At 32.3% G+C, this 17,921-nt stretch overlaps 2 protein-coding genes across 4 annotated transcripts; both read right to left on the reverse strand.

Annotated features, from left to right (window-relative positions):
* Positions 1-356: 356 nt before the first annotated feature.
* On the reverse strand, positions 357-5,712 carry LOC117929396 (linoleate 13S-lipoxygenase 2-1, chloroplastic-like). Its single transcript, XM_034849707.1, has 9 exons — positions 5,290-5,712; positions 3,454-3,722; positions 2,935-3,172; positions 2,543-2,857; positions 2,374-2,459; positions 2,161-2,271; positions 1,725-2,026; positions 1,352-1,618; positions 357-1,265 (listed from the first exon to the last, which is right to left on the reverse strand). The coding sequence occupies exons 1-9, from the start codon at positions 5,654-5,656 to the stop codon at positions 506-508; spliced, it is 2,715 nt and encodes a 904-aa protein (XP_034705598.1). The 5' UTR covers positions 5,657-5,712; the 3' UTR covers positions 357-505.
* Positions 5,713-13,290: 7,578 nt separating this feature from the next.
* Positions 13,291-17,619, reverse strand: LOC117929375 (siroheme synthase-like). 3 transcript variants are annotated; one of them, XM_034849678.1, is made up of 6 exons: positions 17,321-17,619; positions 16,845-17,270; positions 16,493-16,570; positions 16,293-16,362; positions 14,013-14,290; positions 13,291-13,831 (listed from the first exon to the last, which is right to left on the reverse strand). In XM_034849678.1, exons 1-6 carry the CDS (start codon positions 17,426-17,428, stop codon positions 13,682-13,684), a joined length of 1,110 nt encoding a protein of 369 aa, XP_034705569.1. In that variant the 5' UTR covers positions 17,429-17,619; the 3' UTR covers positions 13,291-13,681. The 3 variants fall into 3 exon arrangements, with proteins under 3 accessions (XP_034705569.1, XP_034705568.1, XP_034705567.1); XM_034849677.1 differs by having other exon boundaries at positions 16,845-17,271; positions 17,313-17,619; XM_034849676.1 differs by having other exon boundaries at positions 16,845-17,271; positions 17,304-17,619.
* Positions 17,620-17,921: the final 302 nt, after the last annotated feature.

Consider the following 17,921-nt stretch of genomic DNA (forward strand, 5'->3'; position numbering starts at 1 on the left):
GGGAAGAAGAGAAGATTAACCCAAAATCCAGCTGCAACCCCTTTAATCCCACCTGTTATAAGCACTTTTCCCCCTGTTTTCTGCATTTTTGATTTTTCAATGCTAACCTCATCTAATTCTAGGCTTTCCCATTCATGTTCCACCCCTGAACCCCCACAAGGCCATCAGGAACTTAAATCAGGAACTGGCATGAGAGGTAAGATTTATTTATTTGTTCTTCTTTGGGCATGTTCACTCTATATGCATGGATTTTTCTTGTTTTTGTACTTCTTTCCCTTTGTTGTCTAAATGCCCTGTTTCAGTTTTTTCGCAGGTTTAGTTTCTGCTTCAGACATGGCATAACTTGTGGAACATTATAAGTAAATAATTTAGATTTCATAAGATTCGAGAAACTACCTTCCATCGAGGCCAAAAACATGTTAAGAATGTTGGAAGTTCTCGAGACATGGAATCTAGATATGCTTATTTATATTAGCTATTTTACAATGCAGTGTAGCATCATAATTTAGATAGAGATGCTATTAGGAACTCCCATTCCTGTGACCCCTGGTTTTGAGAATGGCTTCAAGAGTTCATATGGAACAACCCCGGCTCCAGTTCTGTTCTTCAGGTTCAAATTGGTGTTCCTCCCATCAATGATCCCCTCAAGCTCCTTCAATCTGCCATTGAACCGTTCGAATGCAGCCTTTATGATTGGGTTTTCTGTCCAGGATGGCTCCATCTGGTCACCGAGGTACTCCTCATCTGGTGAATGACTTGACAGAACATCCAAAACTGCCATTATTTTTGTTGCTTGAATCTGTGAAGGGAAGCACTTTAACAAGGCAATTTCTGGCTTATGCAGAAAGTTCTTGAACTCCTCATCTGATGGGTCCTCAGTTGGCATGTTGGTTCGAGCTATTGTGGGTCGATTAGGAAAGTACCCGGCATATACATATTGACCGAAGTTCACAGCTGCATGGTGCCCTGCTGTAACCCAGATTATGGTTGTTAAAACATCGATTAGATCTTCTGGGGTTTTCATGACAGGCCACCATGGCTCATCCTTCTTGTCTGCATGCCCTTTGGTTCGAACTTCTGTCCACCAAGCTTGGAGCTCCTTATCAGACTCAACCAGGCTTGGGTCTGGGTAGTAGTGGTTCACATAGTCCCTAACCCACTGCTTGATGGCATCCCAAAGGACTAGACCGTCGTTGGCAAAAGGGTAATCCTCAATGGTGAGCTTCAGCCCATGCTCAGCTGTTGGATCCTCAACTGCCATCCCCCTGAAAGAAAAGGACAAATTCTGATTCAGAGGTAACCAAATAGAGTACAATATATTTTATCATATCCTTGAAACTATCTCCTATACCTTCGGATCAGGTCAGCAGGCAAAGCTTCCATGTCAAATCTCCAGAGCTGGTCATAGGCAGCAGAACTGAGCTCAATGGCATACTTGCCCGGTGAGAAGCAGCTCTCAATGATTCCACCTGCGTTTATGAGGCTTTCCCGAGCAAGAGCATTGATCTCCATTGTGTACCTGAAATGAGGATGCAGGAGTCTATAGATTGGGTGCATAGCGCTTAGTTGCCGGTTAGCTGCAATGATGTATGGCTCAGTACAACAGTGAGTCCTTAGCCAGTGAAAAAAATACAATCCCAACCAAGTGGTATCAGCTTGTTCTGATCGTTGAATTGGTAAAAGCCCGGTTTATAGACAATGAGCAGAGTCTCGAATCATTTTACCAGTGAACAACAAGCTGGTGATAACCAGAGTCATGAGCACAAACATGAGTTTTGGCCAGCCTCCATAGCCAGCAACTCGTGGCATCCCAGCCTGGTGTGAACACTTGCTTCCACTGCGGCTTGTCACCAACTGGCGGCCTAGTTAGCTCGATTGCAAGAGGCCTCAATGTGCCCTCCATGGTTAGGAAGAACAGAGTTCGAGATCCATACAATGTCGTGCCTTCAATCTCCCTCACTTTGTCCACGTAAGGTAAGAGAAGGTCATGATAATCCAATATGAACATCTTCTTCTGTTTCAAGGCCTGCAGTGACAGAGACAACAGAACCAGTTCTTCAAACCCCCTTAAGATCTTACTCATACAAAGCCCAAAAACGGAGTCGAACGCAAAATGGGTTCCAACTAAACAAGCTCACAAGGGAGTAGAATGGGCGTTACCTCATCAATAGTCATGACCCCTTTGATCTCTTTCTCGATCAGTTCTGCTGTGATCAATGATTCAGGAGGACCATAGATCTCAGGATCCAGTTCACTCTTCAAGGGCCACTCCTGCATGAGAAGGGCTTGAATTCATGTAATTTGATCGGAAAAAACGGATTGTTTGGGCTCTATCTCCTACTACATTACTAGTGTTTGACAGAATGAACATACTGTAACCAACTGAAGGCTATACGGGTTGAGACCAGCAAGAGCCTGCCGAGAAAACTCCTCATCCCTGAACCAAGCAAATTTATCTCCTGCAACAGAGGAACATTGATTCAGCAAGGACTCGATCAATCTCAAGAAAAAGGAGAGGAAGCGAGGAAGAGATCAGGCATACTGTCGATCATTGCAGGGGTTTCAAAGAGCAAAATATCTCCTTCTCTTTCAGCTATAGTCTTCACCAGTCTTGGGATGATTGACTGAAAGAAGTTCTTGCTCTTGGGCAAGGGGACTCCTTCTTGAAACAGTGAGTCTATGGCAGTGAAGTACGGAAATCCAAGGTGTGGATCCAGCAGCATGATCTCCACCTGAGGCAGCAGCGCGTGCAGCACTGATTTCAGCGTCTTTGTCGAGAATGTCAACTGCTTCACTTCTTCAAATGCTTCATCCCTCGGCACATACACACTGCTGCTTCTGGTCTCCGACAACGGGTCTACATCAATCAGCTCAAAACTTCAAACAAATTCATCGACAAAACACAATACATAAATAATACCACTCATTACATACCTTTCTTGGAACTAGGACGCCCGGTTCTGCATCTCCTAGGGTAAGGATGATCCTTGCTGCCAAGAATAGGGCGGGCAAGATCCTCACTATCATCAGGATCCCCAAGGTCATTGTAAGTATCGTAATCATAGATCCTATCAGACGTCTTGCGTTCTCCCTTTCCATTTCCGCGCAGATTCTCCAACTCTATCTTCCTTAGCTTCTTCAACCCGCTTGGTGTATCGTCCGGCAAGTAAGACTATTTCATAATTCATGCGCAAACATGCATTAACATCTAGAAAATACACTTCCATGCATGTCATATACCCTTTTTTCTTTTTAATCTTATTGTTACTCAAAATGATTAGTTGCAAGTTTCAGTCCAAAGGCTAGCCGGAGCCTAACTCAAGCCCAACTTGACTTAATTTGTTTATGTTCCTAAAACTAATTGATGATTCTCAAGGATGACAATCTTTTAAACTAATGACCCAAGAAGATTCTCAAGGAAATGTACAAGGGGAGATTAAAAAGATATAAAACCTTGTTGGTGAAGAAGATTCTCTTCTTAGGGTTATCAAACTTGGAATGAACCCATGAGCTGCAATTGATATGAATGGGGCCATTGTGTAATCCATCAAGCACTATGTTGTTGAGGAACATCTCCTTGTGGTGTTCATTCTCTACCAAAATTGCACCAACCTCTCCAAAACCTGCAGGAACTATGAATTCACTCTCATATATCACCTCCTCCTTTTCATGCCTCACTTTGCGGGCATACCCCTTGATTGTTCCCTTCTCCAAGCCTGTCCCTATTTAGATTAACTCCACAAATAAAAGCAAATTATAAAAATAAAATAAAATAAAATAAATAATATTTAAGTACCTTAAAAAAAGATCCACTTCCATCATCTTTCATCTCATGTATAAAGTTGTGATGGATTTTTAAGTAGATTTATGATTTTTCTAAATTTATAAAAGAAATATCAAATTCCCAACTTTGTTTATCATGGTGAAGATATGATAACAAAGATGACTTTATTTTTTTTATCATACTTTCAACTTTTTTGAAAGAATAAAAGTACATCACCCACTAACAGTAGTTCCATTAGGGTTTTTCTTTGGTATCACATCACATGGAAGAGTATCATCCAATGAGAAATAATCACGTTGATAGAATGATCTGAGTGATATATTTTAATGATAACCGATTAAAATGTATGAAATCTTCCCTATTTTAGAAAATTAATCTTTTATCTTTTTTCAACCTAAAAAATATTTATTTTTGACAAACAAAAAAAAAAACTCATTTTTGATAAAAATATCATCATTTTTTTCTTATAAAAATAACTATTTCTTTTAAAACACATGTAAATAATGAAAATATTAAAGATTATTTATGTCAAAAATCGATTACTTTTTAAGTTCAAAAATAAAAAAGGTTAATTCTATATGGGATGTTTTTATCATTTTTAATCAACTAATCCTATATTTTACCCAACACTTTAATCAGACACAATGATAGCAAAGAGACATGACCCATCACCTAACTAATGATTGTTTTGGATACCCAACTTAAAAAGACATTTACCAAACTTTGAATCGGTAGCCGTTTTTTAAGAACTTTGTTTTCAATTGTTTTTTGTCACGTATTTTGAGTAACAATTAAAAACATAAAAAATACTATGAAAACTTTTCAATTATATGTACAATTACTATAACATATCGTAGAGCAAATTATTATTTATATTGAATTGAATCTTCAAACAAAATTTTGTTTTTCACGACAGTTGAAATTTGATTTTAAAAACTTGTATTTAGTAACCGTTTTGAAACAAATTTTAAAAACTCTTATTCAATAGCTATTTTAAAAAATAGTTTTTAAAAATTATTTTATAATATTTTGTAAAACAGAAGTATATTTAAGAATTTAAAATATTTTTAATAGTTTTAAATATGTTTTAAAAATAATTTTTATATTTAATATTTTATTTTTAATTATTTTATATATTTATATAATTATTTTTTAAAATGACTCAATAAATAGATAAAAACTTCGATAAATAATAAAAAAATATTTTTTTAAAATACCTTATTTTCTATTTTTAAAAATAAAAATTAGAAAACAATTTCCAAATATTTTTTTTTAAATAATTCTTAAAAACAGTTTACACTAACTTAACAACAGTTTTAAAAAATAGACCTCTCATTTTCTATTTCAATTTTTAAGAGATTTGTCTCATAATCCTAACAAATTCCTTTTGAGCAAATTCAAAACATGCCCGAAGACTTAACACCGTTGCAGAATTCAACTGAGCAAGCAGGATCTAAGAGACCAAATCCTTCTTTAATTGCTATCATCTCCTTCCTACAACTTACCCGAGTCGACCTCTGCGCTAACAAGCTCCAAAAGCAGCGTTTTCCCAACCAAATCCGCATACACATCAAGAGGCTTCGTAATCCCTAGATCGGACAGCAACCCTGCAGCAGTCGCCCTAACGACAGCCTTAACCGATGCCGCATTCTCCTTCGACACCTCCACTCCTCTTACATCAGTGGCAGAAGCTCTTATGCAGAAGCACTTTTTCTTTCCATGGAAATTCAGGGTTCTCCTGGTGAGGAGATATGCAGGGCTGCTGATACTTCTTCCATGGCTGAGGATGAAGGGTTTGTGTAAGAGGGAGGAGGAGGAGGATTGAGTAGGGTTCAGTCTATGGAGCTGATGATGAGAAGCGTTCATCATCATCTTTGGAAATGATAAGGAAGAAGACTGCCTCTGATATCTCTCTGTATATATTTTTGTATGTAAGCTAAGGCCAGAATTTATAGAGGTAGATCCATAGACTGTTGTGGAGTGATTTCTCTTTTCATGAATATTATATCTATCTATATGCAGACAAAAAAAAAAAAAAAAAAAAAAATATATATATATATATATATATATATATATATATATATATATATATAAACAAAAAAAAAACCCTTATTTTACTATTTCTGCTTTGTATTGGCTTTCTTTAATCGTGGAAATATGGAGGACAACAGGCTATTCCAACGAAGGTAAGTGAAATGACTAATGAGACCTCCAAAACAAAGAAATGATGAAACCTATATATAAAATAATAAAATTATTATAAGGTATAAAATAAAATAAATTTTTTTATATTTTATTATGATGTTATGTGACATGGAAATAAGATATCTTTTTATTTAAACTTATCCGAAAATTAGTCCATTCGATGAGCAAACTCTCTCTCAAGACTTAAGTGGGGTTTTTTTTTTTTTTTATCGTAATAAAAAATATCAAAATATTTTACTTTTTACTATGCTAAAAATGACTTATGAATATGAATTAATATAATTAAAATAAATTTATTATTAATAAAATTTATGAATTGTTTTAAATTAAATAAAAAAATTAAATATTTTAATTATTTTTGTTCTATCAAAAAACAAATACCATTTAAATAGTTTTTATTTTTTACTTTTAAAAATAAAAAAACATGCTTGAGCATATGTAATTTTCATTTAAAAGAGTTTGAGTTCTAAATACAAAAATATCAATTTAATATCATCAAGCTTTTCTTAAAATTTGAAAAGAAAAAGGAAAAGATTTGGACAAGGATTAATAAAAATATCGCTTAACTATATTTCAATTTAAAAAAATGGGCCATCTATGATATGAGAAAGCAATTTTTAATATTATAAAAAATAAAAAATAATAATTACAAGTAATCACTAATTTATTTACACTTCATCTAAATTTTATCTATTTATACTTAGATTTTATTTCTCGACACTCTTCATATCTTTATCTAATGATTTAAATTGGAGTATATAAATGAATGTTTCACATAGCAAGCTTTGTAGGTATCACTTGGATTTTTTAGAATTTTTATAAAAAAAATATATAAAAAAATAAAAAATCTTTTTAAAATTACAAAAATGAAAAATAAAATCCTTATTTTCCTTCTATTTTGGGAAAAACAATTTCCCCTTTCAAATATAAAGTTTTTTTCTGACTTCTCAAACCCTGGGTAGATCTGAAAATGAAGGGTGGGTGAATTATTGAGAATAAGATTAGAGTGACCCATGCATACAAATAAAAAAGTCCCCTCTTTAGGGATCTTATCTTACATGTGCTGCTATGTTTTGTTTCTGTTGGATGATAATGTCATGGAACACGTGGATTTTTTTTGTATTAAAAATACTATTATTATTATTATTTTTAAATCTAATCTCTTTTTCTTTACAGCACACCCTTTTGTTTCTATTCATTTACTAAGCACAAAAGTCATGCCCAATGTTTGGAATAAGATAATAATACAATTCCAATATGATAATTACAATTCTTCTAGAAAAATGATAATCATAGGTTAGCATACATAATTAATATTATTATTATAAAACCTCGCTATCATATTATTATCTAAATGGCTTAAATCTTCCTTTATTTTTTGTGGGTCAACAACTCCTCAATCCCCAATTTGAACTCGGATATATACAATGAACGTATAAAGTATTTATATTCTTTATCATATTAAAAGATAATAACCAACATGAGAATCACAAGTTGAATAAGAACAAGAGAATCACTAATATGGTCGGTGTGGAGTCGGTGTCATTAATCATGAAATGATATTAAAATCAAATCAAATCAAATCGGATTCACCCAATAATTTGATCATGTTGTTTTGTAAAATTCAAATAGATGCCATCATTGAATTAAACTTATTTAGTTAAATGGTTTATGAGAAGAATAATAAAATTAATAATAAGTTTTTTTATTTTTTATTTTTATAATTTAAACCAATCAAATAAAAGTCAACAATTGAACCGAATCAAATCCCGTTAAGTTATTATTACAACCAAAAAAAAAAAAGAAACAAAATTGTTTTTCAACTTTAAGCTAACATTTAATTTTTAAAACATTGTTTTCAAAATGAGACCATATTTTAAAACAAATTTAAAATATTTTAAGACTCGTTTGATTATATTTTTTGAAATTTGTTTTTAAAAATTGTTTTAATTCTTTAACTTAAAAATAATTTTTGAAAACAAATTTCTGAAAACATGGTTAAATAGACTCATATTTTCCTTTTGTTTTTAAAAATTAGTAAAAACAATTTTTACTTACCCTCTAAAAATTATTCTCCATTTTACTTTGTATTTAGATAATAATGATCGAACAATATTAAAAAAAAATTTAAATAATTTTTCATTTTTTTAAAATAAAAAATTATTTTTAAAATCATATGACCAAATAAACTCTTGATTTTTAAAATATATTTAAAATATTTTCATTAGTTTTCCAAGACACTATTCTAGAGCTAAGGAATTATAAACAATAACATATTTTAAAAATAAATTTAACTTATTTTTCGTAGCTTTTTAGTATTAAACACAAAAAAAAATGTAACACCTTTCTCAAAATTAAAATTTTAAACAGAAGTTTATTTTTTGGGGAAAAAAAAAAAGACTACTTTCAACATCAATCATACATAAGAGCAGTTAACATACATTTTGTTACATCAAAAAATCAAATTGATTCAAAATTCCTTCAAAACTCTCTCTTCTTCTTCTTCTTCTTCTTCTTCTTTTTTTGTCAAACATCAATTTTTATGTTTTAAACACCATTTTTATGTACTTGATTAGATTAATTAATCATAAATCCCTTCTACAAATATGATGATTAACATTAATATATTATGTTGAAAATTTTGATTTATGAGATTTGAAATTGGGGCATGGGCCACTGCCATGGCTGGCAGGCAATACCATTAATCATGGAATGAATATTTTAGGTGAAATCAAACTTGATCATGATGGACCCCATTAATTTGGCTTCATTATGATTAAAAAAATTTAAAGTTAGAAGCAATCATTGATGTGTGCAGACTATAATAACACTTATTTTATTAAATGGTTTATGAGAAAAATAATAAAAATTAATATATTAGTAATAAAATATATTAATCAATGCCATAAAATAAAATATATAGCAATATTAATGTTTATTATTTTCAATTTTTTATCTTATAAAACATTTTTAATGGGAGGGTTTTTTTGGGGGTCTCATATAATACACTTGGCTTCGAAGTTTAGACCAGGCTTAAACTTAAAAAATCAACTTAACCTAAGTTTGGTTTAAAAAATCAATACAAACCTTGTTCTAAAAGTCCTACTAGCTCGGGTTGGAGTTAGATGTGGGTCGAAATATGCTTTGACCTAAAATTCTTAAACTTCGAACAGAAATCTAATTCTATACGTCTTGCTCATGTCATAGATCTCATTGTAGGATCGATAATATGAAGAATCAAATATACGATAATTTGTCTTTGATCCTTATGATTCATAGTATAAAATAGATGTTATCTGATTTAAATCTACTTATCAGCGTCCTTTTAAATAAGAGTTTGAGTTCAAAGTAGTCTTTACGAACTATTAAAAAATAAAGGGAGAATTACTCAAAAAGGTGGATTAGAAAAAATAATGACGATGAAGACTCACTTTTTTAGAGGACAATTTTACCCTTAAATATGTTTTCTATATTATTTATAAATAAATTGAGATTGTCAATAATGTGAGGTCCATAAATGATGATAAGTACAAGTTGATAAATGATGTGGGGCCCATACATAATAATAAGTACAAGTTGATAGGCAATCAACGGTACATTTTTCAACTTGAAAAAATTGTTGTCACTTTTGAACAATTAACTGTTTAAAAATTTGCTATTTTAAAAAAAAATAAAGATAGATTTTTTAAAGAACCTTGTAAAAAAAATAATTTTTAATATCTGATAAATAAAAACCATATCCTAAAGTTATTATATCGTTTTATATATAAAACATACAATTAAAAACTTTGTTATTATAATATAATAAATAATTATTTTTTACTAGCACTCATTAATTGAATAATATATAAATATTCAATTGACTAACACACACCTATTAAATGGAATAACTCACAATTATTCATTGGGTAATATAGCATGTGAAAAAATTAAATAAAAATAAATTAAATTATGTTGTAATATATTGTAATGATAGTGTATTTATATTGTAAGTATAATGCATTTATGTCATATCTATATTTCATTATAAAAGTAATAATTCTAAAAATGTTTATTTATACCCTATTGGTATTAACACGTTGTATTAATATATTAACAACATTTATTTAGTGTTTTGAAATTATTTAATAATTTTTGTATATATATATATATATATATATATAAACTACGTGAATTCAAATTAGTATTTTATTTTATTTCAGAAATTATTTATGATATAGGTATGTTGTGAAATATAGTATGATCATACAAAATTACCATTTTTATAAAAAAAATTCATAAATTTCTTAATTAGGTTTTATTGTAATGTATTGTAATGTAATTGTATTTATATTATAATTATAACATATTTTTATTATGCCTGTATTTTATAATAAAAGTAATAATATTGAGGATCATATTTTATACCTTATTAATATTCGACATATCAAATATATTAACATCATCTACTAGATGCATTGAGAAAAAAAAATTATATGAAAATTAAAAAAAAAAAAAAAAACACTATGCAAAGGAAAAAAAATCATATAAATTTTTTAAAATTATTTTATTATAAAAATAAAAAATGATTAAATATTCTCTATCATTTTCTTATTCTTTTTAGAGAATCCGAATGAAAAATTAAACATTTTATCTTCCTTAAATTTAATACAAAAACATAATTTGTCAATTTAAAATTATATAATATATATGAAAAAATCATCATTTTTATTATATAATTATAAAACTTATTTTTTTTCTTCATAAAATTAAAAATTAGAATAAAAATAAAAAAGGTAAAAAAACAAAAATGATATTTTGAAAATATTTTTTAAAAGTATTTTTGTTTTAAATAGTAAATCTAAATAACAAATTATATATAATTGTAAGAGTTAAATCCAAAATTTTGATTTAAAATTTAAATATCAATAATTACAATAAATGTGGGACCCATGTACCATAAATGTATTGACAAATCAAGTGAAATGTTTTAAATGCTTTGAATTTTAAAAGGTTTAGTTAAAAGGCAGTTTTGGTATATTAAGTCTATTAAAGTCCTCCCCAATAATTATTAAAAGATATCACCCTTTCTAGTAATTGTTTTGCCCAGCCCACTCTTTTGGGTAATTCTCCCAAAAATAAATACATTGAAGAACTCTTCTATTTTTTAAATCAAATATTCAAACAACATTTCTTTCCCATGTACTTTATTTTTTATTTTTTATTTTTTTTCAAAAAATATGTTTTAAAATGGTTCTAAAAGCTTGAAAAAAAAACATCTTGAAAATTGGATTTTAATACAATTTAGAAACCATATTTTGAAACGTGACTTTTAATTTCTATAAAAGCCATATTTTCAAAATCCAATTTCAAATTAATTTTAAAAAATAAAAAATAAAAACAGGCTAGTTGAACATTAATTTCACATATCATTTTTGGGTTATACATTATCAGAAAATAATGGTTGTGCAAAGTCAATATATACACAACTTTTTGTTTATGTACTTCATTAGATTAATTATCCATAAATCTTTTTTACAAATATGATAATCACAACTTGAAATATATATGACATCGATCAATAATATAAAAGCACTCTTTGATTGATGAGATTTGAATTTGGGATATGGGCCAATGTCATGGCTGACACTTGACAGTGGATATTTTAGGTGAAGAATCAAATCAGAACAAATCAAACCTCAGTAGATCATGATCTTCCTTGTGGTAGACCCCATCAATTTGGCTCCATTGTGATAAAAAAATTTAGAGTTAGAGGCATTCTTTGATGTGTTCAAACCATTTTGAAGGGCATTCTTAAAAGTGGCAATTCTTAGGAGGAAGGGTTTATTTATTTATTTTATTTTTTGGGCGAGAATCTTACATAGTAGTCCTGGCCTCAATTCTTAGGTCAAGCCTAGGGTTAAAAGATCAGTTTAAGCCAGACTTAGATGGTGTTTGTTTTTTTGGCTTTTTGCTAAAATTAATTTAATTTTAGAATTTAGGTTGTTTGTTTTTCTATTTTTTCATGACTTATTATAAACTTTTTACTAAATAGAAAAAGCCAAAGTATATAACTTTTTCTAAATAGAAAAATAATATATTGATTTTTTTTACTTTTTAACATTTAATAGAAATAAAATACTACAAAAACAAACAACCTAATATTTAACACTATTAAGCATTAAGGTTCTATTTAGAATTAAGTAAAAAAACAAATACCACCTTAATCTTAAAAATCAATTCAAGCCTTGGCACACCATCTGAGCTCATATCGAAATTCGACGTGGGTCGGGTTGCATTTTGACCTGAAATTCTCAAATGGGCTTGGATCTAGTTTTAGGCTATGGATCCAATTCTACACTTCTCATCTGGCTTTATCTTTTACAACTCCTTGTCTTACGTAAATATTATCTGCTTTTAATACATTGGTTCTCGTGTTCTCAAAAGTCGTCTTATTTTCCATCTCCATGTTCTCTGAGACCTGACTGACTACCACATTGTTTGATATACTTTTATATAATATGGCATACCACACCTACAATCAAAAGTTTATTCCAATAGAAACCAAATCCTACGCTCTTATAACAATTTTGATTGCTCTTACTATGATTCACCTTCATTCTCATTCTATTTTCATTCTTATTCTCAATTCTCATCTATCAAACGCACCCTAAAGATTTTATTCTAAGATAAGCATGTTCAACAGCATTAGGTTGTTGTACATTGATCAAGACCCGGTTTTTACAGACCACCATGCAGCTCATCATCCACCCTTTATCAAACGCACCATGCACTAAAGTTATAACTTAGATTTAGAACAAGCAAACAATCAAACAAGAGAAAATTTTAGAAATTTTCCGCACTTCTTTCTTTTCTATTATTTTTTCTTTTTATTTTATTTCCCTCAAACTTTCTGGGAACCAGAGATAGGAAACAGTTTTCAATCGTTGGACTCTAATCTTCACTACAATCTGCTAGAAGACATCTAACATTTCGTTTTTGTGCTTTGTCTTAGCTAAGAAAACTATCTTCCTGCATACCCTACAAATATATGATGACAGTGTTAATTGTTATCAATCTAGCAACATGCTCTGGCTTCTAACAGCCAGGAATTTTCAAGCACGCATAACGATATTTTTATAATGACAGAGGTTGTATCACTAATCATCATGCATTCTCACAGATTCAGCAACAATCTAGCTAAAACACTCGTCAATCCCCAATCATTAATGCGTATATCCCTCAAAACTAGTTCTCAAGTGGGCATGTTCAACAGTTAGTAATCAACAGAGCTGCAGGTCTACACAGTCTGTAATTTCAGATATCATTGCGAAATTTCAACCAATTTATTGAAAGAATCAGATCAAAATCCGTGGATCATCTGCATTACAAAATCAGGCTCATAAAATTGAGATCTTACAAAAAAATTTTACCTGACCAATGAGTTACTTCTCTAATTGGATATGATGCAAGCTTGCTGGGAAGCTGCTATCGGTTGGATGTGATCTACTGCTATCTGTAGATTCTACCTGGTCTCAATCAATTCGCTTGAGATAAATATTAAAAAAAGATGTCCCTCCACCACCCAGAAGAAATAAGCCAATCAGACTTCTAAATTGGTTGCTCTTTGTTAAAAATGTTGGAATGGATCAAAATGGGAGGCCCAACCCCCAAAAAATAAACCTTGGATGATATAAATTGTGCCTCAAATGTCTATTTCGCCTCTACCAGGAGGGATGCTTCTATAGAAGAATGGGGCCAGAAGGGTGAAAGTGCAACAACCTTTCCAATGACGATCAGTGTCGGTGATACTAGCTCTGCAGAGGAAATCTCATCAGCAAGATCCTTCAGTTCTGCAAACACCTGCAAGGTTGCAAAAGCAAATAAAATTGGTTTCTGACAGTAACATCAGGGGCATAACCTCATGTTTAAAAAAAATCCAAAACCTTGCCTCACATTTTTATTATTGTTTTGATAAGAACTTGAAATAAGAGATGTTTACATTGTGATAGACAAGGGAAAATAAAATGATTTTCATGCTTACCAAGCGCTGCTGTGGTGTGGTCCCTCGCTCAACTGCAACAGCTGGTGTATTAGATGGCAGACCATGATGCATCAACTTTAGGGCAAGAGAAGGGAGGGTAGACAAGCCCATGTAAACAACCAAGGTTGAATCAGGATCAGCTGCATTCTCTGCTACAAAAAGAGGATCTGTTCCTCCTTTCCTTGAGTGCCCTGTTAGAAATCTAACACTATTTGCAATACCCCTGTGAGTTAATGGGATCCCCAGCTCTGCTGCTATTCCCGATGCAGCGGTTATGCCTGCAAAGAAGTGAGGAAAATATCATACCACTATACCCTAAAGCAATCTAAGGCACACAAGTGTAAACATAACAGAAAAGTACAGTTTGGGACTACTTCTCCTGGACTAATACAAGTGCTTAGGAATAATATAGCTGTCTAAGATCGCATGCAGCAACCACTGTCATGTATTCCATGAACCTAATGTTTTGTACAAGGGTTTGCATGTATGAGGGTGATTGTAACTCACTACTATGCATAAGAATCTATACTTTAGACAGTCCATGTCTTCACTCATTGACTAAATTGACATTTTCAAAAGACCTAAATTGGGTGTTAAGGGCCCTAATTTTTTTTTATCAGTGATGGACAGGCCACCACCACAACAGAATGACAGCAGGTAAAGCAACTGATCCTCTTCAAGGATATGCCTTAGGTGTCTCTGTCAAGAGAACCCATGCTCAAACAAGATGAGATTTCACAAGTACAACAGATATCTCTTTTAATTTCCTACTTTTCTGAAAATATGGCAAGATTTGGATCAACTGTTGATGAATCATCAGTTTTTTTTTCTTTTTTTTTTGCTGCAAATTCCTTGTAGTTTTATCCTACTGCCTGCTATATATATGAGCATTATAGTTGTAGCTCCACCAGTGCAAGTGTTTGGGAGTTTCCCGTGCTTGCAGGACAGTATTATAATAAAGGCAGCAGGCAAAGAAAGATTTCTTTACAGTTAAGTCTTTCTTCTCATCCCTAGCTCCATGCATCGGTAGAGAGTTCCCTTCAAGCTTAGTTTGGAATCCTTGGGTTCCAAAGAGAGTAAGCCTTTTTGCTTGGGAGCTATCTGGGGAAGAATTCTAACTATGGATCAACTAAAAAGGAGGGGTTGGGCCCTACCAAGTAGGTGCTATTTGTGTAAAGCAGATGAAGAATCAGCAAATCATGTGCTTATTCATTGTCCCAAGGCAGCTATGATTTGGCACCTTATTTTAACTCTTTTTGGTGTTCATTGGGTTTTGCTCAATTCTATCAAGGAAACCATTCTTGGTTGGAATGACACTTTTGTTGGAAAGAAAAGAAAAAAGGCGTGGAATGCAGCCCCTTTATGCTTATTTTGGACTTTATGGAAGGAAAGAAATAGAAGAATCTTTGAAGATACTGAATTAGCGGATCAAGCTATTTTACGGTCTTTTTGGTACATGTTTTCGGATTGGGTTAGGGTGCATGTAGATTGTGCTTCATGGTCCATTTTCGATTTCATTGATTGGTTGGGTTGTAAGTAAGGGTTTTTTTTTTGTTTTTTTCTTCCCCCTTTGGCCTTGTTGCCTTGTATACTTTTAGGTGTACTTCGGGCTTTCTTTATACAATTGCTATTACTTATCAAAAAAGAAAAATAAAGGCAGCAGGCAATGCTTTCAGCATTATGGCATTCCCATTTGTCTTGATTCCATTTCATTAAGATATTAAATCAAAAGGTCAAGACATTCCTAACAGAGTAATTTAGATTCATCAAGACAAATTTCACACATCACACTCATGCTATGAACAATAGTCCCGACTCCCAATCATATTCAATCAAACATCAACTTGTTTGACAAGGCAACCAACTGCAAAATAAAGCCCTTAACAAGATTTCCATCATAAAAATCATCAAAAGATTCTTAAAACAACAACAAAAATAGTGATTTTGGAGGGAGTTCAGACATCCTCCAAAAAATTCAAATGATCCAATTTCTCTTAGCAAATTCGAAGTAGAAATTCATCATTGGAATGGGGTTTTAAAGAAAATGAGAGCGATCACCACAACCTGATGTTATACAATCAATCTAGTTTTTCTTTAAATGGTGACATTTTCAAGTTATAGCCATAATATTACTAAGAAGCCCCGCATTTATGCAAAGCACATCATCCATAAATTATGCATTTCTACTTTGAAAAGCTATGTAAAACACAATGGAGTCATTCAATTTTCAGGTGGTGTTCTTCGTTCAACACAATTGAATACAATTGCAATGTATCATACCTGGAATAACTTTCACTTGAATCCCCTGCTTTTGCAAAAAGTCCATCTCCTCTCCACCTCTCCCAAATACCTAATACACACAGAAAATATTTGAAAAAAAGTTCAATAAAAAACACTAAACACAACATTTCTGAGATGATTCCGTGAAACAACTTGCAATGCCATACTCATCTTTTTCACGTTTTGCAATAGAAACTCACCAGTGGATCCCCTCCTTTAAGTCTCACAACTGTAGCTCCAGCTTCAGCAAAACTCAGAAGTAATTCATGTATCTCCTCCTGCAAATACAGTCAATAATTACTCATTTCCTCAATCAAGAACACACCCACTCACAGAAATTAAAAAATTGTGAAACCAAATCAAGAAATCAAGCAAACCCATAACCCCAAATCATCAAAACTTTGGCCCCATCTCACAAACAAAAGAAACCCAATTCACAGAAATCTTCAAACTTTTCAATCATATCAGACACCCAGTTGGAAATCAAAGATGCCCAATTCACAGAAACTCCAAAAATGTAGTCTTGAGAGAGAAAGAGAGAGAGATTTATACCTGGGTTCTGCTGTGGTATCCGGCAGTCTTCCCAACGTAGAGAAGTCTAGCATCAGGCCCAACCAATTCCAACACATCATTGGAGACCAGTCTATCATAAAGCAAAAGATGAGCACTCTGAATAACTCTCACAGCCTTCAGTGTCAAAAGCTCAGGGTCCCCAGGCCCAGTCCCCACCAAATACACATTCCCGGGTCCACAGCTCCCCCCTCCTCCATCACATCCTCCACTCTCCCTCTTCTCCCTCAACACTCCAAGCATCTTCTTAAGCTCTGGAAGCTGCAGAGCAATGTCATTTTCCCTCACTGAATTGGAATCAAATGGGAGATTCCATGAGGAGGCATCCTCCACCTGGGTATTGTACACCCAACTGTCCCTCTGGTACCTCTCAACGGAATGCTTCTCAGTGAAGGGTGAAGAAGAAGAAAAAGAGAAGAAGAAGAAGAAGAAGAAGAAGAAGAAGAAGAAGAAGAAGAGGTGCAATTGAGAGAGCAAATGGGGTTAAGCCCAAAGGTCTTAGCTTTCCCAAAATGGGATGAAACAGAACAAGAAGAGAAACCTGAGACTCTATTCACAAGAGCCATTGACACCAAGAAAGAGGAAAAAAATGCTTAATCTGATACAAAAACTGAAACTGGGAAGACTATATATGTATAGGCTTGATCCGAAGAGAAGAGTTCTGGTTTGATTTGGATTGTGAGCTTTGGTGAAGGCGAGGAGGCAAGCGTGGCTTTTTGCCTTTTGGGGTAGCTTTTTGGGCTTTGAAAGGGACAATATTGGGTTTGGGGATGCCGAGGGGCTTTGGAAGAGAGGGGTCCTATTGTAAACTTTCACCCACACACAGTATATGGTGGCTTATATATATATATATTAAGAAAATGGTCAAGCTTTTTTCAGATTTTCTAGTCTAGATTCATTGAACTTGGGGTGAAGAATATATCTCAAGGAAAGTCTTATCTTACCATGGTATAAAAGGTAAAATAAAATAAAAATAAAAATAAAAATAAAAATAAAAAATAAAAAATAAATTTAGTATCAAAGAGTTATCATCTTGTTCATTAACAAAGTTTCAATCTT

Source organism: Vitis riparia, chromosome 13 (assembly GCF_004353265.1).
Source record: "Vitis riparia cultivar Riparia Gloire de Montpellier isolate 1030 chromosome 13, EGFV_Vit.rip_1.0, whole genome shotgun sequence".
Lineage (NCBI taxonomy): Eukaryota > Viridiplantae > Streptophyta > Magnoliopsida > Vitales > Vitaceae > Vitis > Vitis riparia.